General features: G+C 47.1%; 1 protein-coding gene across 3 annotated transcripts in view; it reads left to right on the forward strand.

The window, feature by feature from the left end:
• The window catches only part of YPEL2 (yippee like 2), an 85,531-nt gene that overhangs the window by 31,833 nt on the left and 25,945 nt on the right, over positions 1-27,753 (forward strand). For 2 of the 3 annotated variants that reach the window (XM_043902838.1, XM_043902837.1), the window contains exons 2-4: positions 337-427; positions 23,099-23,142; positions 24,155-24,263. In XM_043902838.1, the coding sequence (XP_043758773.1) occupies positions 337-427; positions 23,099-23,142; positions 24,155-24,263 (244 nt within the window). The remainder of the gene's footprint in view (positions 1-336; positions 428-23,098; positions 23,143-24,154; positions 24,264-27,753) is intronic. The other variant, XM_043902836.1, reaches the window with a different exon arrangement.

The following is a 27,753-nucleotide window of genomic DNA, read 5'->3' on the forward strand; positions in this document are numbered from 1 at the left end:
AATGATCTGGGCATAAGCAGAATTGCTCACCAATTTATTATCAAAGGAGCTGCTGGAGATCAAGTCGAGTGAATCATCTTGTGTTGTTTGCTGCAGACTGCAGGCAGCTGGAGCACAAATCTGCTCAAATGCGGTCCTTTCTATGTGGTTGCTTTAAATACCAAAAGGAAATGTTGACTTGAGCTATGAGGCGTACCCTGAAAATTAACTCTGCGGTTTGCAGATGCCTGTAAGGTTTCAATCCTAAGATTGGTTTGTGCATTTGTGTGTTGGCCTTCAGCAAGGACACCGGTGATTGCAAGCTTTGTTCCTTGTGAAAATCCAAACTCTTTTCAGCAGGGCCCTCTCCCTGGGAAGCAGGCGGTGGAAGCAGAACCCCATCCCCATGTTTTGTTGGAGCGCCAGCACTCTCGAGGTCTCTGGAATGGTAAAGCTGCACCGTTGCCTCTTTGGTTGTTTGTATTTTGGGACCTGACTGGAATCCACCATCATATGCTGATTGTTCATTTCAGTAATATTTTTTTGTGTTTCAGATGACATGCCAGGCCTAGGCTGGGTTCTAGGGATAGGGAGAAGCAGCCTACTGAGATCACAACATTCAGGGAGCCTGTGATCTCTGGGCTACATGGAAACATAAGGCTCACTGGGAGGGCAGAAGAGTGTTACAGATGAGGTTGTATTGGTGACCTGGAAAACACAGGATGGAAAATCTACATTGTTGCTGTTAACTATTATTTATAGAAGATCTACCATGTACTTGGGACTCCTTACTTTACAACGGCCCCTCAAGGTGGGAATTAGGTGACTTGCCTAAGGCCATGGGGTAGTCAGAAATGGAATACAGGTCTAGATGGGTCTCTGCCCTCTTAACCATAGTTTGACCTAGGTAGCTCCTTTGGCACTGTTTTCTGGGTCTTGTTAATATTGGTGGTCAATCCTATTCCTCTTCCCCTCCTGTCATTTTTCTTTCCTGGAAAATCCTTCTTTTTCTCTAGTGTCTACTCATTCTTGAAGACCAGCTTAAGTATTTTCTAGGATGTCTTCCTGGATACAGGGTCCTCTCCCTCCACTGAACATCAGTGGTACTCACCGCCTGGTGGTTTTGTTCTTTGAGCAATCAGTCATGACTGTCTTGTGATAATATAGTCTATATGATTGTGATTACATCATACATCATGTGTACTTTTATGTGTAATCGTCTGGTTTCCTAATAAGATTCTAAATGACCCGGAGTCATAGACTCTCTGAGTATTAGAGGCTTTGAACCAGGGTGTTTCTAGTTCTGCTCATCATGTTACAGGTTAGGAAACCAAGGCCCGGAGAAACCAAGTGCCTCTTGACTCTGCACTTTGCCACCTCCTCCCTGCCACACACACCACCTACCACCTTCCACTTAACAGGTGCTTGAAAATGCTAAAGGCAGCCCTGGAGGAGAGTGCAGGCAGCCAGAAGAAGGACAGTATCAAGCCGTGCGATCTTGGGCAAGACTGTTCTCTCAGGCTCTCCTTTTTCTTCATCCATCCAAGCTTTAGATCAGACTGTCACTGAAGGTTCCCTCCACCTTCCCCATCCTCTGATTCTATTAATAAGATAGCAGCAGGAGATGATGCGAGGCAACATAACTCAGTGGTTAACAGTATATAACATTTGAGTCAGGCTACGCAGGTTCAAACCTGGCCTCCTCACCTAAATAGTTATGTAAGCTAAGCAACTCCTGGGTTGCTCTCGGTGCTCTCATTGGGAAAGTGGGAATCATGTTCATCTTAGATGTCTCTAAGATTTTTTTTGTGGACATTAAGTGAGGTAATCAGTATAAAGTACTTCTCACGGTGCCTGGCCTATCGGAAATGCTCGGTAAATGTTGTTTTCTGTGCACATCACTAAGCAAAGTGAAAGTGTTAGTTGCTCCGTGATGTCCGACTCTTTGCCATCCCATGGACTCTAGCCCACCAGGCTCTTCTGTCCATGGGATTTCCCAGGCAAGAATAATGGAGTGGGTTGCCATTTCCTCCTCCAGGGAAAAACTCTGAGACCCAGAGATAGAACCCAGGTCTCCAGCATTGCAGGCAGATTCTTTGCCATCTGAGGCACCAGGGAAGCCTAAGCAAAAACCAAACAGAAAGTGACAAAGAGACGCAGGTCCTGTCGCCGTCACCCGTCACAGTGCCGGGGTGACAGCCGCAGCAGCAGCTTCCATCCTGCTCTTGGGGTTTACCTGCAGGTAGCTGGGAGGCCTCTCTGGAGTTTAAACAGAAAAACCAGCCCCCTGCCCTCTTCCCCTCCAGTCTGAGCAGTGGTGTGATTTTGCCCGTGAACCACACGTCGGACAGTTTCAGAGACCTCGAACTACCATGATAGCCGCAGCAGCCCAGGCAGCTGGGAGAGAATTCGGGGCCTCAGTGTGGGAGCAGCAGCTCAGAATTGCTCATCAGTTTGGTTCACCTTGTGATGCTCCATGGTGGGTGTAGGGCAAGATGCTGTTTTTCTTATCTTTCAAAAATAAAACCGAGAAAAAAAGCATCTCTGATACCTTTGTTTTCAAAGCACTCAGCCAGCTACCAGGGGGAGGATTTGACCCGGTGACCCAGAGTATTATCTCTGGGGTCAGGGCTGTCTTGCCAAGGAGAACCTCAGCTCCGGGTTCCCTCCCCTCCCTGCCTATTGCTGGTGGCTGGACAGTGACTCAGAGGAGGAGGAGGCGGGGAGGAAGAGAGGAGGAGACAGCTCCGCCAGCTGCTGCAGAAAACAACATCTCATCCGTCCATCACCTCCCTCCCCTCCAGACCACAGTGAGGACAGGGGGCAGCGCGGGTGGCCCTGATTCTCCCCTACCCCTCACGCCTAACACCTTTGGGTCTCCGAAGGGATGGTTTACGGTTGTCAAAAGGGAAATTATCTACCTTCGGAGGGCCTGGGAAATTCCTTTTCTTCCCTGTTAGGACTGGTTCCACCAAGAGCCTTCACTGTAGCGTCAGCTCTTACAGATGAATGAGGAGAAGCACATCCCCTGGCAGGGGAAATGGCAGGCCAACTCCAGGATTCTTGCCTGGAGGATCCGTGGACAGAGGAGCCTGATGGGCTATGGTCCATAGGGTTGTAAAGAGTCGGACACGCCCGAGCACACACACAAAAGCAAACGGTCTCGGTGTGAAACCTCCTGTGCTAAGCCCTGCCGGTTCGGAGTTCAGCGAGCACCTCTGACCTGTTAGATATTGGGGAGACAGCCTTGCCTTCACCCAGCTCGCACGCAGAATCCTTTGGTTACTAGCAAGCCCACTGTCTGAAGAAGCAGCCGGTGGCAGGACAAGTGGGGAACTCCATCTTGAGGGTTGGCTGGAGCAGCTGAGAAGCCAACATTTCCATATCATTTTCTGTCCCGTTTGCCTGGTTTTCAGGAGATGCCAAATGTGTCCCGCTCGCCCTCTGATTGCCCCCGCTCCCCCCACTGCAGCGTGGCCCCGAGTGTAAAACTGCCGCCTGGGATCTGCTGGTAGTGTGTGGTGGCCAGTGACCCAGGCCTGCGGTTCTCAGGTGTCCTTGGAGGAATGTCTGCTCTTAGGATCAGGCCTCTCTCGCCCTGGGGTGGTGGCTGCCTTGCACGCTTCACCCGCAGCCGGTCCCTCCCCTGTACGTGCCAGACGTGCCACCGGGCAGGCGGGGCTCCGAGGAGTCCTTTGAGGTCCCTCCCAGACAGATTCACCCAGGAAACCCAAGGGGAGAGGAAGTGAGAAAAACCAGACTTCCCGGAGCTCCTCTAAGCCCCAAGTCTCCGTATATCTTGATCCTCCCCTTTGCAGGAGAAAGAAAAACAAAACAAAGTACATCTGTGGGGAAGGAGAGAGGTCCTCCCAGTCTCTCTCCTCCTCTATAAAAACACCAGGCCAGGCTGCCCTGGGCAGGTGTCGGGTAAGCAGGGAGGAAGGAAAGCTGATAAGATAAGGTCTGACAAATCTAGGTCAGCAGGCTGCTGCCAGACACCTGTGTGACTAGTCACCTTGAAACTGACGAGAGGGAGGGTGGACCTTTGTTCAGGGTTCAGGCCCAGACTAGCTGGACCTTGTTTGTCTGTTTATTTAATAAACATTGCTTGAGTACCATTAAACCAAGCCAAGTCATGTGCTCGGGTGCCCCAGGCCCGTGTGTGTGTCTCTGATAGGGAAAATCTCCTCCTGGATCCCAGGCCGGGAACCAGAGCTAAAAAAAGCAATGACATCATGCAAAAGCCAGTCTGGTCCACTGACTTCCAGAGTGGGGGCAGCCAGTCCCTTGGTAGCAGGGCGGGCCTGTTTGGAGTCTTCATTCCCTGTTCCTTCAGCTAGATCAGGGGTCAGCAAAACTTTTCCTGTAAAGGCCAGATAATACATAGTTAAGGCTCTGCGGGCCATATGGTCTCAACTGTGTGTGCGCTTGCCAAGTCGCTTCAGTCGTGTCCGACTCTTTGCGACCTCTTGGACTATAACCCACCAGGCTCCTCTGTTCATGGGATTCTCCAGGCAAGAATACTGGAGTGGTTTGCCATTTTCTTCCCCAGGGGATCTTCCCAACCCAGGTATCGAACCCATGTCTCATATCTCCCGCATTGGCAGGCGGGTTCTTTACCACTACTGCCACCTGGGAAGCCCCTCAACTCTGCAGTCATAGAAAATTCATAAACGAGTCAACCTGATTATGTTCCGGTAGCACTTTATTCACAAGACAGGTGAGAGGCCCCATTTGGCCCTAGAGGACTGTTTGCTGACCCCTGATGATTGGAATGACCGTTATGAGATCGGTGTTGGAAGAATGGGTCAATGTGATTTCAGGAGGTGTCCCAGATCAACAGGGGAGCTCCGTTTGGTAGGGATAGTACAGGAGTTGATGGACGCTGTTCAGTGTCATGGTCTGATTGGCGCCAGGGAAATCCTCTGCACGGGCCAAACTGCATCCTCAGCCATCTAGTGCACTGGTTCCCACCAAAGGTTACACGGTGAGTGAGCCAGACAGTGCCTGTAGTTTCAAACAATCTCATCACTTCCGTGGGAAAACAGCGTGGTGCCCTGTGGGTGGCGAGTCATTGGCACCACCTTACGAGCCCTGAGTGAAGAGTCAGGCCACCTCTGCCCTGGGGCCTGGCTTTGCCACTGAATGTTGAGTGTGGCCTTGGATAAGGCACATGATCTCTCTGACCATTCAGCGTTGTCCTGAGTACTGCCTTATGAGGCACTGGGAATACAGAAATGGACACGATAAAATTCTTGCCCTGAAGCAGCTCATGATCTAGTGGGCAAAAAGAAACAAGTTAACTATTACAGGCTGAAGTGAAACTCGGGCTTTGAATAGGTGATTATTTAGGCTGTTTACAGGGTCAGAGAGCAAGATGAGTGTTTACTAAGTGAACACGAAAGGGGAGTCCATTCCAAGCAGAGGCGTAGAAACGTCGTAGCGGAGATCCAGCCTAAAGGACCACAGGTAAGAGATGGAGAGGGCAGGTAGAGGGAAGCAGAAGGTCAGCATGGGTGGATCACATGGGCCCAGAAGGCCAGGGAAGGAGTTTAGACACAATTCTGTATGCTGCATGCTCTGGGGAGCCACGAATAGTTTCCAAGCAAGGGAATAATAGCCTTTGGTTCCACTCAGCTTCTCTCTTAACTGCTCTAAACCGTATGCCTATGAGCTTTGTGTGAAGAGGAATGTTGATATTGTATAAAGTTAATAAGTGCTGATAATTAAGCCAGTGGCTGTAATTAATAACCAGGCCAGTCCATTCCTGGTGATGCTGTCAGCTAAACGGCAGCCAGATAAATTACTGGCCAACACCCAGCACCCGTGACTCTGAGATGAAGGCCTTTCAAAGTACTCTGGGACCTGGGTTATCTGGTTCGCTGGGTGAGATGCTCCCTCTCCTATGAATTCCTAGCTTCTTGAGCTCACTCACTGAGTCATCATAAGCAGGCCGTTGCAGCCTGCATGTATGGATTTTTTCCTATTACTTTCAAGGGAGAACTGAGTTGCAGAATGCAGATGACTTTGGTGTATGTCCTTTTGAGGCTTAGGCCAGGGAAAAGTGAAGGAGGAGATTAAGTGGCTTCTACAGCCTTCATGTCTTTTAGGGTCTGAGAGTAGTTGAAACTGGCTTTGGAAAATGGAGATTCTTGGGCAGTGATTCCTAGGGCGGAGAGTACATCAGAATAACATGGGATAAAATGGCTGGTCTCCAGGTCCCAGGGATTCCTATTCTGTAGGTCTGACTGTCACTGGGAAGCCCCTACTAGGGGAAGGAAACAAGTCTCCTAGGACAGCAGCTTTAAGGAGGCACTCTATTTGGGCTTCCCCTGTGGCTCAGACAGTAAAGAATCTGCCTGCAATGCGGGAGACCCAAGTTAGATCCCTGGGTGGGGAAGATCCCCTGGAGAAGGGAATGGCAACCCACTCCAGTATTCTTGCCTGGAGAATTCCACAGACAGAGGAGCCTGGCAGGCTACAGTCCACAGGGTCATAAAGAGTCGGACACGACTGAGCGACTAACACTTTCACTCCATTGTAGGTTATTGTAAGATATTGAGTATAGTCCTCTGTGCTATACAGTAAGTCCTTGTTATTGGTGGTGGTGGTTTAGTCACTCAGTCATGTCCGACTCTTGCGATCCCATGGACTGTAGTCTGCCAGGCTCCTCTGTCCATGGGATTTTCCAGACAAGAATACTGGAGTGGGTTGCCATTTCCTTCTCCAGGGGATCTTCCCGACCCAGGAATCGAACTGGAGCCTCCTGCATTGCAGGCAGATTCTTTACCAACTGAGCTATGAATGAGGGAAGCCCTCATTGTAGGTTATTGTAAGATATTGAGTACAGTTTGTGCTGTACTGTAAGTCCTTATTGTTCACCTATTTTATCCATAGTAGTATGTGTCTGTCAATCCCAGATTCCTAGCTTATCTCTTGCTGCTCCCTCACCACCACCCACTGTACCCTTTAGTAACCTTACCTTTGTTTTCTATGTCTTTGAGTCTGTTTCTGTTTTGTAAATAGTTTATTTGTATCATGTGTTTAGATTCCACATATAAGTGATTAGCATGGCATTTGTCTTTCTCTGACCTGCTTCAGTTAGCGTAGTGCCCTTCAAGTCCACCCAGGTTGCCGAACGAGGTGTGATTTCATTATATTTTAATGATTGAGTGGTATTCCATTGAACCACGTCTTCTTCATTCATTTGGCATGGACACTTAGGTTGCATCCATGTCTTGGCTCAAATCGTATATATGGGCTTCCCTGGTGGCGCTAGTGATAAAGAATCTGCCTGCCAGTGTAGGATTCATAAGAGACTTGGGTTTAGTCTCAGTCGATTTATACTACAGTCTTTTAGTTGTATTCATGTTTACAGTAGTCTTGTTTTCAGGTTCTTAAGGAATAAGACAGTATGTTCTAATGTCCTTTCTTTTGTGCTGAAGTGAATTTGTCACTGTTATCCTCTGTATTCTTTTTCCCCCCAAGACAAATAACCACTATTTGTTGACAGTTATAACCTTAAAGTAATTAATACTCTATTTTAGTATAATTTTTAAATTTATTAATTTTATTAAATAGTAAATACATTAAAATGATTTTATTTATATATTTATTAATAAAAATTTTAATGTTTATTTGATTAAAAAAAGAGAGAGAGACTTGGGTTCAATCTCTGGGTCTGGGAAGATCCCCTTGAGGAGGGAGGGCATGGCAGCCCACTCCAGTATTCTTGCCTAGAAATCCCATGGATAGAGGAGCCTGGCGGAAGTCAGGTTGACGGAAGTGACTTAGCACGCACATGAACATTGGGGTGCGTGTATTTTTTCGAATCAGAATTTTCTCCAGATTTTCACCCAGGACTGTGACTGTTGGATCATATGGCAAATCTCTTTTTAGTTTTTAAAGGAGCCTCCGTACTGCTTTCCACAGTGGCTCCTCCAATTTACATTCCCATCAACAGTGTGGGGGGGGGGTCCCTTTTCTCCTCTTGTTCCCATTTTCAGGTGAAGAAAGTGAGGCTTGGGCAAACTGAGTTGACCAAAGGGGACTCAGCTAGGAAACGGAAGTGGTAGAACCAGAGTTGGAATTCAGGTGTGATGCGCGCCCCGCCCCTGCCCCCTGCCCCCATTCATTCCCCAGCCCACTCCCCTAAGAGTTCTACCTGGAGGCCTGTTTCTTGCTCTGAATTAGCAGAGGAACTGAGAGCCCAGCCTCCTCTCTTGGTCCTTCCCTGGCTGTCTGCCTGGCTCTGAAATCTCCAGGTAACTTCCTGTTCCTGGGATTTAGCACTGGGACAAAACCCAACACCCCATATTTCCTTTTTCACTTGTTACTGGGTTTCCGGGTGCATACACAGCTGAGGCTCACTGGGGAAGGGGCAGAGGAAGGGCACCGGTGGTCCTCAGACGGGCCCAAGAAGAGTTCTTCTTTCTTAAGCTGTTTACCGATTAACTCCCATTGCTCCTGAAACCAGAAAGAAGAGGAACTCGAGAGTCAGCAGGGCTCAGAAGCCCTAATTAATTTGTGGTCCAACTGGGTCAGGGGGAGTGACCCTGGGCAGTGGCCTTTTTTTTTTCCCCCAAGGACATGTCTGCTGAGGCTCACTGGGGCAGGGTTCCCTGCCATGAGGGAAGGCATTCCAGCCCTGCTGTCGCCCCCCCCTCCACCCCGCCAGCCCGGGGGAGTTAGATCTCCTGCGAAGCTCATGTCTGCCTATTCAGTCCCTTCCTCCCCAGCCCTCTGGCCGGGCGCCTCCCGGTGTTAAGTTGCCCCAAATACCCAGTCTCTTATTTCACATTCTCAGGCAAAGATCCCACAGCCAAGGTGCCCTTTCAGCTTAGCTTTCCCATCGGCTGCTCACTGACAGATAAGCTCCTAAGAGGAGGGCGGGGTGGGGTGGAGAGGTGGGTAAGACCAGCGGGCAGACCCTGCTGCGCCCTTTGTCGTGGGGCCCACTGGGTCCGGCAGCGCCACTGCGGGGCTTGATGATGGGGTGAGCCCTGGGTGGGGGCCCCCGTCCTTCGTTGGCAAATGGAACTGGACTTGGCTGAGGCACAGTCATACATACACTTAGGTTTTACCTTCGGCTGGAAATCAGAGGCAGAGAGTCTGTAAGCGTCCAGAGACAAGGAAACTCTGTGTTCCATGAGCGCGCAGGCTGGGAGAAGCCTGGCCTATTTGCACCTCCTCTGCCATGGCTGTGCCAGACTCCCCGTCCAGGCCTCGCAGAAATGTCTCGTCCCTCAGGCTGGATGGAACTGAGACACGAGTGCTGCTGCGGGTCGAGACGGGGAAGAAGCCAGTGGACAGAATGTTCCTGCGCCTGGGCGGACCAGCCAGCCACGGCACAGGCCGGGTTCCCTGGGAGGCGAGCTGAAACCTTGCTCCTTTCTGTAGCCAGGCCATATCTTGAGTCACAGTCGAGTCCCTGCCAGAGGAACTGGTGTTAGTTCAGCTTTCTGAAGTGATAGATGGACTTAAAAATGAGAGTGACCGGGAGGTCTGCCCTGTTAGCTTCGCCAGTCTTGTTGCTCTGGGAAATGGATGTGGACACTGGACTTAAACTACCACCTCTTTTGTCTTCCCTTCCCCCTTCATTTGCAGCCAAATCAAATACCTGGAACCTGGTTGTAGGGATTACTATGGTATGTGGAATTAGTCCATCCTCCGAACAGTCCCAGGGAATTTTCCCAAGAAGGGAGAATACAGGCCAACCATGGCCTCCTTGGAGGTAGGTGTCAGTGTGAGAGAACCCAAGAACTGGGCCTCTGTATATAAGTTGGTGTCCAGAATATATTTAAAATGATATCCCAAGTATCCAGAGACAGGTTTAAAAATGTGTTCAGAAAGGTAGCAATTTATTGTTTCTCTTGGAATAAGCCTGGCCTGTGCATTCTCCCAGGAGCCTTTGCCTAGGGAATATGATTAAAAATAGATCTGAGTAGCACTTCCTGCTTGGCAGATGGCTGATAGCAAATGCTAGGGCTTGCAGCTGACCTTTCCTTTCTGAAATCTGCTCTGTGTTTCCATGATGCTAATTGAGTCCCTCACTAAACCTAATCAAAGAGCTGGTTGCAGAAAAACTAGGCTTGCTGTGTCCTGGGTAGGCTCTGTTCATGGAGCAACTTGAAAGCGCTGGAATTTGCATGGAAACACCCACTCAGTGGTCCAACTGGCTGGTCCTTGTTTAAAAACTAACAAGTTCTGCTTTCAAAGTTGCTGTCCAGTGCTGTTATGGATCCCACACCCTCTCTCCACCCCCATCAACAGGAAAGATCAATGGGTAGGGGAATGATGTGTATACAATAGACAAGGCTCACCCACACTTCCAAACAAAGGAGCTGCCCCCGGCGTGGGGGGTGCTTTTTTGAGTTTAACTTCTGGGTGTGGCTCTGTCCTCATCAGTTTATCTTTTTAAAAATTATTTATTTATGGCTGCACTAGGTCTTCGTTGCTGTGCACAGGCTTCTCATTGGGGTGGCTCGTGGTCCCTGCGTGAGTAGGCAGATTCTTTACCCCTGGACCACAAGGGAAGTCCCCATCAGCTGTCTTATAGAACAGGCATAATACCTGAGACAATGCCCTGAGGTGGTATCAAACTAGGGGAGATACAAGATATTGTTGTTTTTCTTATTATGTAGCGAGCATCTGGGGACCGCTGCTCACTGAGTTATTATCCTTCCCTGGGAAAGAGGTGCGCGTATAGGCAGGCCGTGCCTCGGCTGTTCCCAGTCCTCTTCGTCATCTTCACCTTGGAGGAAAGCCCTCTGCTGGAATTTAAGAATCTTTGGGACAGACTATTTATACCCTCTGGGGCTATGCAAGGTCTGGGACATTAAGTATTTGTTGATTTAAAATTATGGAGGTACAGCATTCTTTCTTTATGGCTGTGCTGGGTCTTCATCGCTGCACAGGCTTTTCTCAAGTTGCGGCGAGCTGAGCCTACTCCCCGGCTACAGAGCACTGGTTTCTCATTTGCCGTGGCTTCTGTTGCTGCAGATCATGGGCTGTAGGGCACAAGAGCTTCAGCATCTGCGGCCCGTGGGCTCAGTAGTTGTGATACATGCTCTGGAGCATCGGCTCAGTAGCTGTGGCATGTGGCCTTAGTTGCTCTGCGGCATGTGGGATCTTCCTGGACCAGGGATCAAACCTATGTCTCCTGCATTGGCAGGCAGATTCTTTTTTTTTTTTCTGCAGGCAGCTTCTTTACCACTGAGCCACCAGGGAAGCCCTCAGCCATATCTATATTATTGAACAGTTAGCTCTTACCCCACCCCATGTCTCCTATTTTTAAAATATCATAGACTATGTTACTGTGGGAAAATCTCTTTGCCCAGGAGATGATTTTCCAGTGCCTGATATTTCAGTGTGCCTTAGGTTTTTCTGTTGGCCAGGGAAGAAGGTTGAGCACCAGAATATGTGGCAGGGATTTAAGTCTCTAAGTCTTGAGGATGAGTCTTATCAAGGAATTAGATAAGATAGACCAGCTGATGAGCAGAAAAGACCTTTTATCCAGATAAACAGGAAGTTGAAAGAACACCAGAAAAGAGGTTCTGACTCAGAAATATTCATTTACTGTGCAAGGCGTCTACTCTCTGGAGAATATGGACTCATGGAATATTCACCCTTGCAAGAAACCTCAGTCAACCCCCTCATTTCACAGATGATGCAACTCCCAGTGCAGAGGGGCAGGGCTCTGCATGAGGAAGGCATGGAGTTGGAGGCAGATGATGAAGCCTTGCCTGGCTGGGGCTGGGAGCAGGCCGGCTGGTTGTTCTGACCCGCTCGTGTTCTGCCTCTAGACAGAATACTGAGAATCTCCACTGCCCAGCTTTTGCACTTTGGCAAGCACGTAATGCACAGATCTTTCTAATATTTGTATCCTTGAGTCTTTTTCATAAGAGCTCGCTGGCTGTGATTTCTTCAAACCCTTTTAAATAACATTGTCTCTTCCTTCATAACTATTTCATTTAACTCTGCTCCTGACTAAGCCCAGTCCCTGGGGATGCATGGATTTGGAGGTTAAATGTAGATAGATGCTAATACGCTCATGGGAGGAAAGTCTGGTAATGGACCTGTGGCCTGGCAGGGAAGACCATTTACTCAGCCTGCTTTAGTTTGTGTGAACAACCTGACTGGTGAAGCAAGTCCTTGTGCTTTGATGAGCATTTCCAGGAGAGGAAAGGGGAGTTCAGGAACCCCTAAGATGAAATGAAAAAATCAGGTTAGGAAGACAGTGAGAGACTCTGTGAGGGTAAAACCATGCCGCGTACAGGAAATTTGAAGGATGCTACCACTTTTCAAGGGCCTGGCTTATGCCAGTCACTTTACTCTCTGCGAGGTGGGTACTGTTACCCCACTTGACAGGTGAGGAACTCGAGACCAGAAAGGGGAGCATCTTCAAGAACACACAATAGAGAAAATGCCAGAAATGGGATTTGAATCTAGTTCATCTGCTAAACTGGGAGAAGCTTAGCCCGTGGAAGGAAACCACGACATAAAGCTCTAACCAGAAGTATTTTTTGGCACCAAAGGGTGTAAAGATTAAGGAATATCAGAGCGACTGGCAGCAGAATGGGCTTCCTCGGGAGGCAGGGTGAAATACTTTCACTATCCCTGAAAGTATTTAGGCAGAAGTTTGGTGGAAATAGGGCTTCCCAGGTGGCGCAGTGGTTGAGTCTGCCGGTCAATGCAAGGAGACAAGAAGAGACGCAGGCGGGTCTCGATCCCTCGGTCAGGAAGGTCCCCTGGAGGAGGAAATGGCAACCCACTCCAGTATTCTTGCTGGGAAATCCCATGGACAGAGGAGCCTGGCAGGATACAGTCCATGGGGTCGCAGAGAGTCGGACACGACTGAGCACACTTCAATCTTTGGTGGAAACGTGGACAAGAGCCATGCGTCAGGTGAGTGGTTGACCCCGGCTCCTCAAAGCCCAGTGGTCTCTGAAACTAAAACTGGATAAAGTCATACGTATATTTTGTTTTGTTTGGAGATCCTCCGTGACTGTGGAGGCCTTTTGCCACTATACCTAACCTGCAGTCCACTTCATGAGATTCCTACGGACTGTAATTTGTTATTTCTTTTTTTGAAAGCTCCCCAAAGCATTCTTTCAGCTTCTCTGCTCATTCTGCGTCATGAAGTCCATGTACCCAAAAAGAGGGGAGTGGATTTTTAAGGGCTTCATTGATTTTCTTTTTCCATGGGTTGTGAAATGAGAATCATTCATTCAGTTGTTACCTGGGAGGGCTGGTTTCAGGCTAGGTTGCAGAGAGCATTCTCTTGGTGGCCCTTAATCAGCCTTAAGCATTGTTAAGTTTACAAATTAAATTTTATCCATTCTCCCAAGAGTGACCAAGCCCTGGTGAAGTGATTCATCCTAACATAACTCACAGGAAGCTAATTGGTAGACCAGAATTCTAATTAATTTACAGTGGAACAGATAATCCCAAAAGCTTAGATGTGTGTTATCTTCCTTGAAGGTAAACCCACTGAGCGATTGAATTAAATTTAGGCAGTTGCTGAGTAAATATGGAATCAGAGCAGAGGAGGGTGAATAGCTTAAGAGACTTTCATCAGTTTTGACAGCTTGATCCATCCTTCTTCTTCAAAGAGACAGATTTTCCAAGTGAACACATTCTAGAAAAATCTTGGGACCTGGAGTCAGAAGCTGTAGGTTTATGTATTGACCTTGAGTTACAAGCTTTGGGAAACTGGGTAAGTCACTTGAACAGTTCTGGACCTCAGATTCCTCCTCTGTTGTTTTGGAGGTAAATCAATCAACATATGTGAAAGATCTTTAAATATGTCAGTATTAGTCTAATTCTGTTGAGCTCCTTTCTTTTAGGAAGTCACTTGGACAGCACCCTTGTCATCCCATCTTCATTCTTGCTTAGATTTTGGAGCCAGACTGCCTGGGGTCACTGGCATGTGTTGGTATTTGACCCTATGTTGGCATATGTCTTAACCTTTCTTTGTCTTGCTTTCCTCATCTGTAAAACAGGATGGATGAAAGTACCTCCCTCATTAGATTGTTGACAGGATTAAATTACCTGGCTTATGTAAAACAGTTTGAATCCTGTCTGGAATATGTTGGTTTAGTTGCTCAGTCCTGTCCAACTCTCTGCAACCCCACGGACTGTAGGCTCCTCTGTCCGTAGAATCCTCCAGGCAAGAATACTGGAGTGGATTGCCGTTCCCTTCTCCAGTGAAAGTCGCTTAGTCATGTCCAACTCCTTGCAACCCCATGGACTGTATGGTCCATGGAATTTTCCAGGCTGCAATACTGGAGTGGGTAGCCGTCCCCTTCTCCAGGAGATCTTGCCAACCCAGGGATCGAACCCAGGTCTCCTGCATTGCAAGCGGATTCTTTACCGGCTGAGCCACCAGGGAAGCCCTGTATAGCATATAGTAAGCACCATATAAATATGAGCCACGACTATTATTATTTCACCATTTCCAGTTTATTTTAATGAGCATCTCAATTTGGGCTTCCCCGGGGGCTAAGTGGTAAAGAATCCGCCTGCAATGTAGGAGACACAGATTCGATCCCTGGGTTGGGATGATCCCCTGGAGAAGGGAATGACTACCCCACTCCAGCAGTCTGGCCTAGAGAATTCCATGAACTGCATGGGGTCAAAAAAAGTCAGACACGACCGATCGACTTTCACTTCACATCTATAAACTGTCTCCAATTTCACTATCATGATTACTTGTTAGAAGATATTTAGAAATCAACTCCCCCCGCGCCCCCCCTCCCCCCACCCCCGCCCCATAGCATGTGGCTTCAGTCTTGCAGGAACCGTTTCTGTCTGGACTGGTTGCAGGGGAAGTCTTGCCTTGAGAGTCTTTAACTTCAGGGGCTTGTAGTAAATTGTTTTTAAAGGCCTGAAAAAGTTTCACACACATGATTTCATATGATCTCAAAATAAACCTTTAAAAAAAAAATCCCTCTCCCCTATACTGCCCTTCCCCGCATTCCTCTTCCCACCAGTAACTACTAGTTTGTTCTCTATGTCTGTGAATTTGCTTCTTCTGTTTTATTCACTAGTTTGATTCCACATATAAATGATATCATACAGTATCTGTCTTTCTTTGTCTGATTTACAGAATAAAAGTCCATCCATCTTTCTGCAAATGGCAAAATTTCATAATTTTTTTCTGGCTGAGTAGTATTCCATTACATATATATATATATATATATATATATATATATATATACATATACATATACACACACACACACACACACACATATATAAAACATCTTCTTTATCCATTCATTTGTTGATGGACGTTTAGGTTGCTTCTGTACTTTGACAATGATAAATAATGCTGCTGTGAACACTGCAGGTAGGGAGGGGTGTGCACATATCTTTTTGAATTAGTGTTTTATTTTTCAGATATACACTCAAGAGTGAAAGGGCCTGATGGTTTTGAGAGAAATTTGAGCTCCATTATTTTAGCCCCCTTAGAAATTTTATTTTTATCTATTTATTTTTTAGGTGACACTGTGCAGCACGTGGAATCTTAGTTCCCCAACCCAGGATCGAACTGGGGGTGCAGAGTCTTAACCACTGGACTGTCAGGGAAGTCCCCCCTCCAGAAGTTTCAGTTTTATATTTGAATTGCAAAGGGCCCAGCTTTAATGAGACTTCCCTGTTGGCTCTGGCTGCCATTGCATCCTGATTCCACCTGTTCACTCTCTGTCTCAGAAGCCGCTCCCCCACCCAGCAGACATACAGGCTTTCTTCTGTAGAGGATAGGGGCTTGTCTGATCATAGAAACCCCCTCCTCTGTATCCTTGTGGAGAATGCAAGTGTCCCAGGACTTCTCTGTGGAGAGAAAGGAGGAGAACAGGTTGTAGGGAGCTGCCGGCATCTGCTGAATTTGGAAGGTCTGATCATTAAGTAACTTAGATCCTGAAGCCTCCACGTTTCAGCAATAAAATGTGGCACCCAGGCCCCACACCACCTTTTGTTTTTGCCATTCAGTTTGTTGTATCATGTATGCTGCCATGCCCTTGGAATTTCATGACTCCACACTGCAGATATTTCCTCCTCTAGAGCCAGTCCCTTCCCTGCCCCTCCCTTCATCTGGTTCAGGAACGGGAGGGTGAGTGGCGACCTCCCAGAGCTCAGAGGGAGCCAAGCTTCTGCCCCTAGGCAGCACACACGTGGCTTTTTACCCCATGCAGACCTCCAGACAGATGTGTGAAAACTTTCTATAAACCATAAACACATACAAATGGCTTTATGCTTTCCTAATCTTTCCTGGTGACCTGTGTCCCAGTGTGGAAGTCTTACATAGTCAGGAAATTCTTCCCTTATAATGAACCCAAGTCTCTCTTATTTCCGTATCGGTCCACTTCCTCCTTATTGCAAAGAAAATGGAAGAAATCCCCTTTGATTGTCTTTCCTCTTAGCTAATTGCTCAGTCTTTAAACTGCACTCGGGTTCTAATTGTGGAAGTTTTCATCATTTTCATTGTTCTTTATTATCACCCTTCCCACTTTCTCCATATGCTTCCTCAAGGGTGAAATTCAGACAAGGTTATTTTGCTTGGGTTTCAGCTCTTTGGAATGGAGCCTGTGGTTTACTTTGACCCTGAATAGCAAACTCCACCAGGCTTGGATGCAGAAAGGAATGAGAAAGGAAAAAGGACTGACCTGACCTTCCCCAGGAGAATCTTGAGGTGGGGTGTTCAGCCCACACCCCAAGGGAGGAGTTTTACTTATCCTTTATTGTGTCTTTATCTAATACCTCTGTTACCTTCTCCCCGACAAGGTACAGAGTACAGCATATAATACCATGAGCAAATCCGTAAATACAGAAAGTAGGTTTGTGGTTGCCAGGGACAAAGGAAATGGAAGGTGACTGATAATGATGCAAGATTTCTTTGTGGGGTGTGAAGATGTTCTGGAATTAGATAGTGGTGATGGTTGCATAACCTTGTGAATATACCAAGAGCCCCTGAATTGTATACGTTCATGGTGACTTTTTTTTTGTTTGTTTGTTCATGGTGACTTTTATGGTAAGGTTCTATCTATCATGCCATGAAGCGTACACAGTATTATTTATTTCTTATACAAATCTGGTGTGAGTGTGAATACAATTTTACTGTGTGCATTTTATAGATGAGGAAGTTTACTCTCAGAGAAGTAAATTGGCTTGACCCAGTTAGTAGCATCGTGAATATATGGCCACGCCAAGGCTCCAACTCTGGCAGTCCCATATCTTCAAAGCCCATGTGATGGACATTGTGCCTATGGACGGTACTTTAAAAGGTTCGTATTATTGTAACTGGTAAGGGTCATCAGCAGCTGCAGGGCTATCCCTATATTTTTATGGATTTTGAAGAACCAGACAGAGTCAACTTTTTCTTCTCTCTTCTGCAGGCTTCTGAAAAAGCCAAAGAGGGAAGGTGGAGAACTGATCTCCTTTTCCCTCTGCACTTGGTTTACCTTGTTTTACTTCTTGTTCTCAACAACTTAGGACGTGGGCACATTTTCCATCCACAGGTGTAAAAGATGTGGAAGCCCAGAGGGTAGATAATTCTCCCAAAGTCAAGTAGAGCTAGTAAGTTGAAGTTGTAAAGCCAGGATTTTATCCTGAATTTCTGAGCCAAGATGAGATCCTCTTATCATGTGCGGATACCCCAGGACTAGCTCCCAGTTGTTAGAGCTGAGTAATCAGGTGGGCCTCTGCCTGCCTCATCCCTGGGCACCTCCTGGGGCATGAACTCAGTTGACGATGAGTGACCTTCCCAGAGAAAGGCGACTGAGAGGCCCTCTTTATGTGAGGAGGACTTCATGCCTGAACCTGTTCGAGAGAAGGAGGAATCCGCATGTTTGCTCTGTTGCCACCTCCCCCGACAAATATTCGTTTTTCAATGGTCCTCCTGCTTTTGAAAGGAATTGCTGCCTTCCAGACTTTCAAAGGGGCCAGAAATCAGTGGTTTTGGCTACCAAACAGGAAACTCAAAGCCTTTCCGTTCCTTTGAGCTGGCTGGAAGGGCTGGGCCTGAAACTATAACTTTCCTTTAAAGGACAGAAGAAAAGTTTGGGGTAATTTTTAAAAAAAACAACAACAACCAAAAAAAACCCTTTCCTGGAGTCCTGAATACCAGCCTTGGTTGATATACAACATGGAAAAGAGCTGCCTTGTTGCCTGGCAGTCATGATAGCAAACAAATGTGTCTGACCGTCTGTTCGGGCTCTCCTGGTCTGAAATCCTGCTTGCTGCGTTCTGATTGCTCCCTGCGCTGGCTTTCTGTCTCCCCACCTTCCGTTCCACCCTCCCTCAAGGGAGCGCCGGGCCGCGCCTGGTCGTGCCAGGCTGGGCCGGGCCCCACAGGATACAGCGACCCAGCCGGGCTATTCTTGTCTGTGTCTATTTGCAAGATGCCTGTTGTTCTCCGTGAATGTTTTTCTCATCATAAATGTTGGCTTGGCAGCGGCCCAGCGTGGAAGCCATGGCGGAAGAGCTTGCAGAATCTCCCTTGTCCTCAGAGGCTCAGCTGGTCCCGGGTGCAGAGCTGGGGAGACAGGCTCATCGATGCTGTCGCTAGTGGGGTGCCGCTGTGGGTATCGGCACCTGATGGGTTCAGCACCCTTCGCAGAGCGTGGGCCTCTGCCAGTACACCCTCGGAGAAGACACCTGGAGGAGCCGGGGTCGCCCTGGGAGGCACCCCTGGGCCTGATGGAAGACTCTTCTTCATGTGCCCTCCCCCACCCCACTGTCTAGGAATTCGAATGTGTGTCAGGCTAGAGAAAGCCACTCTCTTTTTTTTTTTTTTTACTTTTCATATGATTTTTAAAAATTGATTTATTCTTGCATTCCTATATGCTAAAATGAGAAAACAGAAAGAAATTAAGGAAACAGTTCCATTCACCGTTGCAACAAAAAGAATAAAATACTTAGGAATAAATCTACCTAAAGAAACAACAGACCTGTGTATATAGAAAACTATAAAACACTGATGAGAGAAAGCCACTCTTAGGCCCTGCCTGAGAACCCCAAGAACAGTCACCTCTGAGCATTTAAAGTCACATACCCCTACCAGGAAAGTGTTTTGAGCGTGTACTCCTAATGTGTCTATTTATTTATAAATGGTTTACATGGGGTTGCTAATTTGTACATTATAAACATTTACTAGAAATTTTTAATAATTTATGCAATTTAAAAGGATGGAAGAAAAAGTAACACAATTATAACTTTTTAATCTTATTTTATTGAAGGTATATATGATTGAATATGCTCTCTTTTCAGGGGAAAAAAAATCTTCGTTTATCACTTTCTGATTCAGTAATTCAGAAAGTGAAAGTGTTAGTCGCTCAGTCGTTTCTGACTCTGAGCCCATGGACTGGCTCCTCTGTCCGTGGAATTCTGCAGGCCAGAATACTGGAATGGGTAGCCGTTTCCTTCTCCAAGCATCTTCCTGAACCAGGAATCAAACCCAGGTCTCGTGCACTGCAGGCAGATTCTTTACCATCTGAGCCACCAGGGAAGCCCTCAGTAATTCAGAGGTGTGTCCAAAGACAGTGCCCTTCGGTACTTCATTCTAACTATTGCCCTTGCTGAAAACTTCTTTACAGAGACAGGTAGATTCAAATGGAATATTTGTGGGAATTCCCTGGTGGTTCAGTGGTTAGGACTTGGCACTTTCACTGCTAGGGGCTTGGGTTCAAATCCTGATTGGGGAAGATTCTATTGGATTTCACTAGCAAGAGTATATTTTACTGTAGGTAAAAATAATTTTTTAAAAGTCCAATGAGTTTTGACACATGCATAGTCTTACGCACCACCAAAATCAAGATGAGAAAATAATTCCATCTCCCATGTTACTCCTTTGTAGTCAAACTCACCCCTTACCCATAACCTCTGGCAACCACTGATCTTTTTAGCCTAAAGCATTTCAAGCTCATCCATGTTGTTACGTGTATTAACATAGGTTTTCATTACATTTGGGTAATTGAAACTGCCAAATGCTTGTCCAGACTTGGCCATTTTGCAGTGTCCTTGAGAGCACTTAGTTTTGTCAGTTAAAAAAAATTTTTTTTGGACCGTTCTCATAGGGGTATGTCAGTTGTTTTTCATTTGCATTGCCCTAGTGGCTAGTGATGTCCAGCATCTTTTCATGGGCCTGTCCCATCTGCTTATCTTTGGTGAAGTCTCTTCAAATCTTTTGCCCATTTTAAAATTGGATTTCTTATTTTATTATTGAATTTTGAGGGCTCTTTATATATTTTAGATACAAATCCTTTGTTAAAAAAGCAATATGTAGATATTTTCTCCCAGTCTATGATTTGTTTCTACACAGTGTTTTTCAGAGCACAAGTTTGAAATTTTGATGAAATTAGGAGTTTTTTCCCTTTATAAATTGTATTGCTGACGTAGTATCTAAGAAATCTTTTCTAATGCAAAGTCAAAGATTTTCTCCCGCTTTTTTTTTTTCTTAATAGCCTCCATTTTGAATTAGTTTTTTTGTACAGGCATTTCAATTTTGAGCTACAAAGATCATATAAAATGAAAGCATTGCTAAATACCAGTTCTCTCTGTAGTACAAGTTTCTTTGGAAAAGGTGTTACATTTCCATTCCCTGTCAAAATGTTGCCTTTACTTTGAAGGGGCAGATTTAGTGTGTGTTTTAAAAAAAAATATTGCCAAGTCAGTATTTTGTCAGCAACTTTTTGTTAAGATAGTTTGGGATGTTTTTTGCAAAGGAAAAATGCATAACGTTATCTTTACATTATTAAGTACTTGGGTGTAAATGAACCTCTTTGGGCTACTCTGTCCCATTAGAAAACATTACAAGGATCCTACTGTTTAAAGATCCTATTTTTATAACATCAGTCTCATTATTGACATCTTAAAGCACAGAAGCAGCGTTTTTTTTTTTTTTTTTTTTTTTTTAAGGAAGAGGCAATTGACTCATGGGATAAATATTTTGTAAATGATGCCAGATTTTTCATGCTATATGTTGCGGGTTCAGAGAGACATTGAAGACACGGTTCATATCTTCAGGGAGCTCACAGTCTAGTGAGGGAGTTAGTTAGACAGGCAGTTGAAATCAAGTATGCTGAGAGCTAAGAAAAAAGGAACAGGCGGTGAGCAAAACGAGTCCCGTCCATGGGTACCAGGGGGTGCCTCTTCTTGGGGAGGTCAGAGAAAACCTTACGAAAGAGAGGAGGCTGAGCTGAGGCTTGAGACTGGTCAAGTGAAGGAACCTCCCCGTCTTAGGGAGGATCGTGGGCAAAGTTGGTGAAATGCAAGTTCCAGGAATTGCACATGGTTTGGCCCGACTAGAGCAAAAGACACAGTGGCAGAGGAGCAAGAGAAGAGACTGCAGGGGGTGGTGGGACCAGATGGTGAAACTTTTGCTATCCTGGTGGCACTTGGGTGTCTGTGTGCTGCAAGACTGAACTAACTGGTTGGCCAAATGTATGGTCTGAGACATTGTCTCATCTGAACACGTGGCATGGACTTCCAGGTTCCAGGTCTCGAGGCTGTAACACTGGGATTCATGCTTAATTCTAGCCTAGAGCTCATATATTCCCCGGAGATGCTTCAGGACCCAAAGGAAAGAGAGCTGGTTTTGCCTGAGCAGCAGCTGGGGAACACCTGCTTGCTCCTCGGAGCTGCACCTGGGAGCCAAGGCTTCTGGCGTATTTGCACATTGGAGGCAGCCAACCATCCAGCTGCCCCAAAGACAGATCTGTGGCTGGCGGGCCCCGATCCCTAAAGTCCATTGCTTCTGACGGCAGCTGTCATGGACGCAGTGATCTGTGTCCTGTCTGGTTCTCTCCTACCCTCTGGTCATCTGTTAACCAGTCAGCCCTGGATCTCTCCAGCCACTGAATAACAGAGGTCATGGGAAAGTCCCTTATTTTGTTTGGTTGTTTCTTTCTGAGTGGTCTTCAGAGCAGACGAGGATGTTTAATTCAGGGTACAGTTGTCAAGCCACATTAAAAATGCAGGCAGCAGTGTGGGACATGGCTTGCTCATGTCAACCAGACATTCCAGTGTAACCAGAGGAGGAGAACATGGACAGGGCCCGTGTTAGAGGAAGTATTGCAGGGTGAGCTTTCAGGCTCCTGTTTCTCCCAGTCCCTGCCATCCTCCAGCCAGAAGAAAGAAGCTCCTATTTGTTGTTGTTTTTGTTCAGTTACTAAGTTGTGTCCAACTCTTTGTGGCCCCATGGACTGCAGCCTGCCAGGCTTCCATGTCCTTCACTATCTCCTGGAATTTGCTTAGACTCATGTCCGTTGAGTCAGTGATGCTGTCCAACCATCTCATCCTCTGTCTCCCCCTCTTCTCCTGCCCTCAATCTTTCCCAGGATCAGTCTTTCCAATGAATATTCAGAGTCGATTTCCTTTAGGAATGACTGGTTTGATCTCCGTGCAGTCCAGCTCCTATTTAAGCTAGAAGTTAAAGTGGGATTACCCTTTAGTGGGCATTCCTATGACCTGGAGATCAAGTTGCTTACACCTCAGAGAGAGAGAACTCCTGCAGTGCAGGTTGGTTGGTTTGTTTGGCTGCACAGCGTGTGGGATCTTAGTTCCCCAACCAGGGACTGAACCTGTGTGCCCTGCATTGGACGGTGAATTCTTAACCACTGGGCCACCAGGAAAGTCCTCCATGCTGCATTTAGGAAGACAGTGACTGTTAGAGCAATTAGGGTCTCCAGGAAAGTAAGACCAGTGAGAAGTGTGGGTTTGGTGGTTCAGTCTTACCTTGGGAATTCTTTGCTGTCTCCTGGGGGTTGTACCCAAGAGGGCAGGGAGAGGTACTTGTGCCTCTTGCCGTACCCTGGCCGCCTTGAGGAAAGCTGTGGGCAGCACAGATGGCCAAAAGCAAATGGGTCCAGGAAAGGCCAATGTGGATTAATGCTGTCTCCTTGCCAATCCAAGTGTGGGCTGACCCGGGTTCCGTAGCTTTGTTTGTTCTGCCTTCTCCTCCTCCCACCGTGCCATCTGCCAGCTGGACAGTTAGCTGCCTCACTGCTCCCTTTTAGCTCTGTCAGTCCTGCAAGGTCATGATTGTTGTGCTTTGGGGTTGGTTTCCCCCCGGGTGGGTGAAATGGATCTCTAACCATCGATTTGTCTTCTTGCATTTCAGTCGTTCCAAGGAAGTCAAGGACGAGCTTACCTCTTTAACTCAGTGTGAGTGTCTCTGAATGGTACATCCATTGTTTGGTGCAAATTTTGAGGGATGGGGAAACGCAACACTCCATGATGATGACACAGTGGAACCTGTCCTCTCTGACACACACACACACATACACACAACCCTGTGGGGCATTATTTAACCACACATGTTAGCCAGTCATCCTTGGGGAATTTGGTGGTGGTGGTGGTGGGGGGAGGGGCATCATCTTGGGCTAAAAATAATGTAGGCAGTATTCCAGTAAGCAGAGAGGGCTGTAGTCTCCTAGCAGAGAAGCTGGCGTGCTTCTTCTGAAGCCTGACCACAAAGGTCTCAGAACTAGAACTGAGACGTGTCTCTGAGGAAGAAAGGAGGATGAACAGAAGACCCCAGGATCCACTGGAGGACTGAGGCTGGAGGAGGCTTTGTAAAGTGGAGTTAGCCAAGAGCCCCTGTCCCCTCGTACGGTCTGCCACAGCCCTCAGCATCGTTTACAGCTTTCTCTGGGAAAGCAAGCCTGATGAACTGTGAAAATGGAAATCTAGCATGTTCAGCTTGAAATAATAGGTTCTCCGTGAAGGAGTTTAGGTAGCTGATAGATGGGGCTCACTGGTCCCTGATGAGGACAGGACTCTGCTGTCATGATTGACATCTCCGGCCATGGTCCGTCCTCAGGAAGCTATGCTCAGGCTGTGGGCTTCAGTGTGGTTGTCCATTTGCCCCCTTAAATCACAAGCTTAAGAAAAGCTCTGAAGAAAGAAAAATTCTAAGCAAAGTCTCAACCATAAAGACTGTTTTGAGTCGACTCACTGAATCAGAACTTTCAGATCTGACAGACAACTCAGTGGAGATGTTTCCACGTGGCTACCTTTTGGAGGTTGCTACTAGTTTCCGTTAGAGGTGATGCTCTTAGCGTTGGCTTCGCTTCGGGCAGCCATGTTCAGTTAATCTTTTGCTGGAAGTTCAGCTCCAAAAACCAATGGGCATTTGCCTGACTCCCCTCTTTCTCTCTCCCCACCCTTGGCACAGAGTTAATGTGGGCTGCGGGCCGGCGGAAGAGCGCGTGTTGCTAACAGGACTGCACGCCGTCGCAGACATTTACTGTGAAAACTGCAAAACCACCCTGGGCTGGAAATATGTAAGTACCGAGGGGTCTGGTTGGTGGAGAGCGTGCCGTAAAGAAACGAACAGAGTTGGACACTGGAATGCAGCCTCCCACTTGCTTCCCCTGGCCTTGTGGGATTCTCTTCAACGAGGATGGGAAACTGAGTTCCAAGAGCAGTTCCTGGCACACATGCGTCCTCTTTTCATTGATAGTCCACTCTTCCTACTCAATCCTTCACCTGCTCCTGACACACACAGACACACAGTCACACACCCTCTCAGTGTAGTAACAGTGAAAAGTGAAGTTGCTCAGTCGTGTCCGACTCTTTGCGACCCCATGGACTGTAGCCCACCAGGCTCCTCAGTCCATGGAATTTTCCAGGCAAGAGCACTGGAGTGGGTTGCCATTTCCTTCTCCAGGGGATCTTTCCAACCCACGGATCGAACCCGGGTGTCCCACACTGCAGGCAGATGCTTTACCGTCTGAGCCACCGGGGAAGCCCAGTAGTAATAGTATTAGTAGTAATAACAATGGCACATAACATCTGACGCCTTGCTGTGTTCCAGGCATACATTATTTTATTTACTCTTCCCAGAATCCTTAGAGTGTGGGCCATATTTTAATCCCTAGTTTACAGATGAGGAAACTGAGGCTTAGGCAGGGTGATAGTATGTCCCATATTGTCTAGTCATTAGGTGGCCAAAGAAAAATAGGAGTGCAGGTAGTGGTCTGACTGCAGAGCTCTTTGCTCCAGTAAACATCCCCAGAACATTTTAATTTTTTGACCATGCCATGCAGCATGTGGCATCTTAGTTCCCTGACCAGGGATCGAACCGACACTCCTTGCCCTGGAAGTGCAGTCTTAACCCCTAGACTGCCAGGGGAGTCCCTCGACAGATAGTTGTAATGTCTCCTTGGCAGCTAGGAGAGTGTGCAGAGCCTTGCCAGGGTGAGAGGAGTTTGTGTGTTCTGTCCAAGTCAACTGGTATTATTATTATTGTTGCTGCTATTATCGGTAGATCTTTTCACAGTGCTTTTCTCTGTCCTCTCTGTCATTGTGGGGCTGTTAAAAGTCAGTCTTCCTGTTTCTGGGAGAGAACTTTATTCCATGTTGTCGCAAAGGGTTGGTGTGGGGCTGGCTCGTAGGACCTGCTTGGGAAGGAGCCTGAAGGAGCAGTCAGGACCTCCTGGAGAGTGCTAAGGATGTGTCGTGTAGGTTTGTTGATGGCAGCAAAGACACCACTCTGCAGGACTTTGCTGGTGGAGGAGCTTCTGCATATGTGGGAGCAGGGAGCGTAGGGGAAATCTCTGTGTCTCTGTGTCTCCTGCTCCTTTTTTCGATGAGTCTAAAACTGCTCTAAAAATATGAGTCTGTGTGGAAAAAAATATATTGAGCAAGAGAAGCCAGCCATGAAAGTATGATTCCGTTGAAATAAAGTTTAAAAATACTCAGATCATAAAAACTGCAGCAGGTAGAGTCTCCAGGGAAGGAGCACAGCCTTTAGATTCTGTCTTTCATGTCTTCCTTGGAATGCTCAGAATGAGAACGGAAAAACCTAGACACTGTGTCACGATGCTGAGAAGGTTCAGCCACAGGTTCATCTGGGAGAAAGGTCCTTGGCCGATCTGATTCCCCTGTGTGGCCACTAGCCCCCTCTGTGGTCTGGGGGCCACAGTTCTGGTTTTGATTATCCAGAAATGTTCTGCCCCTTCTTTGTTTCCCAACTTCTTGATTATCTTATTCCTTGAAGATGTGCTGGATTATAGACAGAAAATAATCCTGAGTTGGCCAGCTTGTCTCCTTACCTTGGGTTAAATGATTAAGTCCTGGGGACTTCCCTGGCAGACCAGCGGTTAAGAATGCACCCTGCAATGCAGGGGACCCAGGTTGGATCTCTGCTTGGGGAACTAAGATCCCACATGCCACACAGAGTGGCCAAAAAAAAAAAACAAAAAAACCAGTCCTTTGACAAAGCTTTATTTATTAAGAGCTTTGTGTTGGATACAAAAGTGAGTGAGATCCAGTCCTTTCTCTCAGGATGCTTACAGTCATGATACTTGGGAGGAAAGCCGCAGGTGACTATAAAACAGCTGGACAGGACAACAGAGAAACATCCATCTCCCCAAACATTCCCTGATCCCCTCTCACATACCAGGCCCAGTGCTCCAACCTTTCATTCTATTATTCCTTCTGACCCTTACGATGACCCTGTGAAGTACTTGCAATTATCCCAACTTTGTAAGTGGAAAGTTTATAATTCTGCAAACTGTTAATGGAAGTCAGATGCTTAGATAATGCTTTTGATGCTGGGAAGCAGTAGGAGCGGGGTTTAATTTGCGATGTTTGTGTCAATTCCAGATCCAGTGCTCTGTCCCTTGGAGTCCACTTGTGACATTTTGCAAGTGTCTCGAGGCTTGAGGGGTGGGCGTATTGACTTTCTTTTCCCTCTCTCTTTTCTGCTTTAAAATAGGGACACACTGTCACTTTCCTAGTTTTATTTCTTTCCTCCCTTTGTATTCCGAACACCCTACCACGGAACAACAGGTTTTATTCCTAAACCATATTCCTCTGTTGTGTACACATCACACTCAGGCAGACAGAGCCGGGGAATAAGGAGGTGTCAGGGAAATTACTGCTGAGCCCACAGCTCTTGTGTGTGTGTGTGGTGTGTTTGCATTTTCTCTCGACGCCCCTCCCCTCTCTGCTATGTGGAATGACTCCTCTCTGAACGAGAGACTCAAGTCTGAACTCGTGTTGAGACCCAGAGCCCCTGCACCCTAGAACAGAAGATACAGTTCATTGCTGCCTAGCACCTATCAGCAGTAGGATTCAGCTCCTTCCCGATTTGGGGGGCCTATCAAGCTTCGCCATCTGATGACCCTGACACCCACTGGTTTTTAGATGCCACACCAAGATGGCTTTCAGTATCTGTTTCTGCAAATAGAATATCATCGTGATGCCACACCGACGCAGGGCTTATTTCCGTGGGGCTTGTTAGCTGGGAGAGCCTGCGGTGCTGTTTCAGATGGACACCTCCCAGCTGGTTTGTAATGGGTTTGCCCTCTGGAGGCCTCGCAGCCGAGTGGGGCTCAAGGGCTGGCAGGTCCTTCAGCCTGCAGTTCATACAGCTCCTTGCTCCCTGGAGAAAGGCAGTGACGGAAAAACAAACTTAAGCCATCTAACATGGAAATAGCAAGATAAGAAATAAAAGAGAGACCTGTTTGGCAATACAGTACACTTTGTCCCTCTCCCTGAATGTCTTTTCTCTAAGCCTAACAAGCATGGTTTAAAATAATGGCACAGTGGGCATTCCCTGGCGGGCCAGGGGTTAGAATTCCGTGGTCTCACTGCTGAGGGCCCAGATTCAATCCCTGGTCGGGGAACTAAGATTCCAGAAGCTGCTTGGCACAGCCCCCAAAAATAATAAAAATGTGACACACACAGAAACTCTGTGGATACCTCCATAGGATGGATTTGTGGTTGACATAAAAAGCTAAGTGCCCATAAGATTTTACAAGGCAG

Source organism: Cervus elaphus, chromosome 5 (genome assembly GCF_910594005.1).
Source record: "Cervus elaphus chromosome 5, mCerEla1.1, whole genome shotgun sequence".
In the NCBI taxonomy this organism is placed as follows: Eukaryota; Metazoa; Chordata; class Mammalia; order Artiodactyla; family Cervidae; genus Cervus; species Cervus elaphus.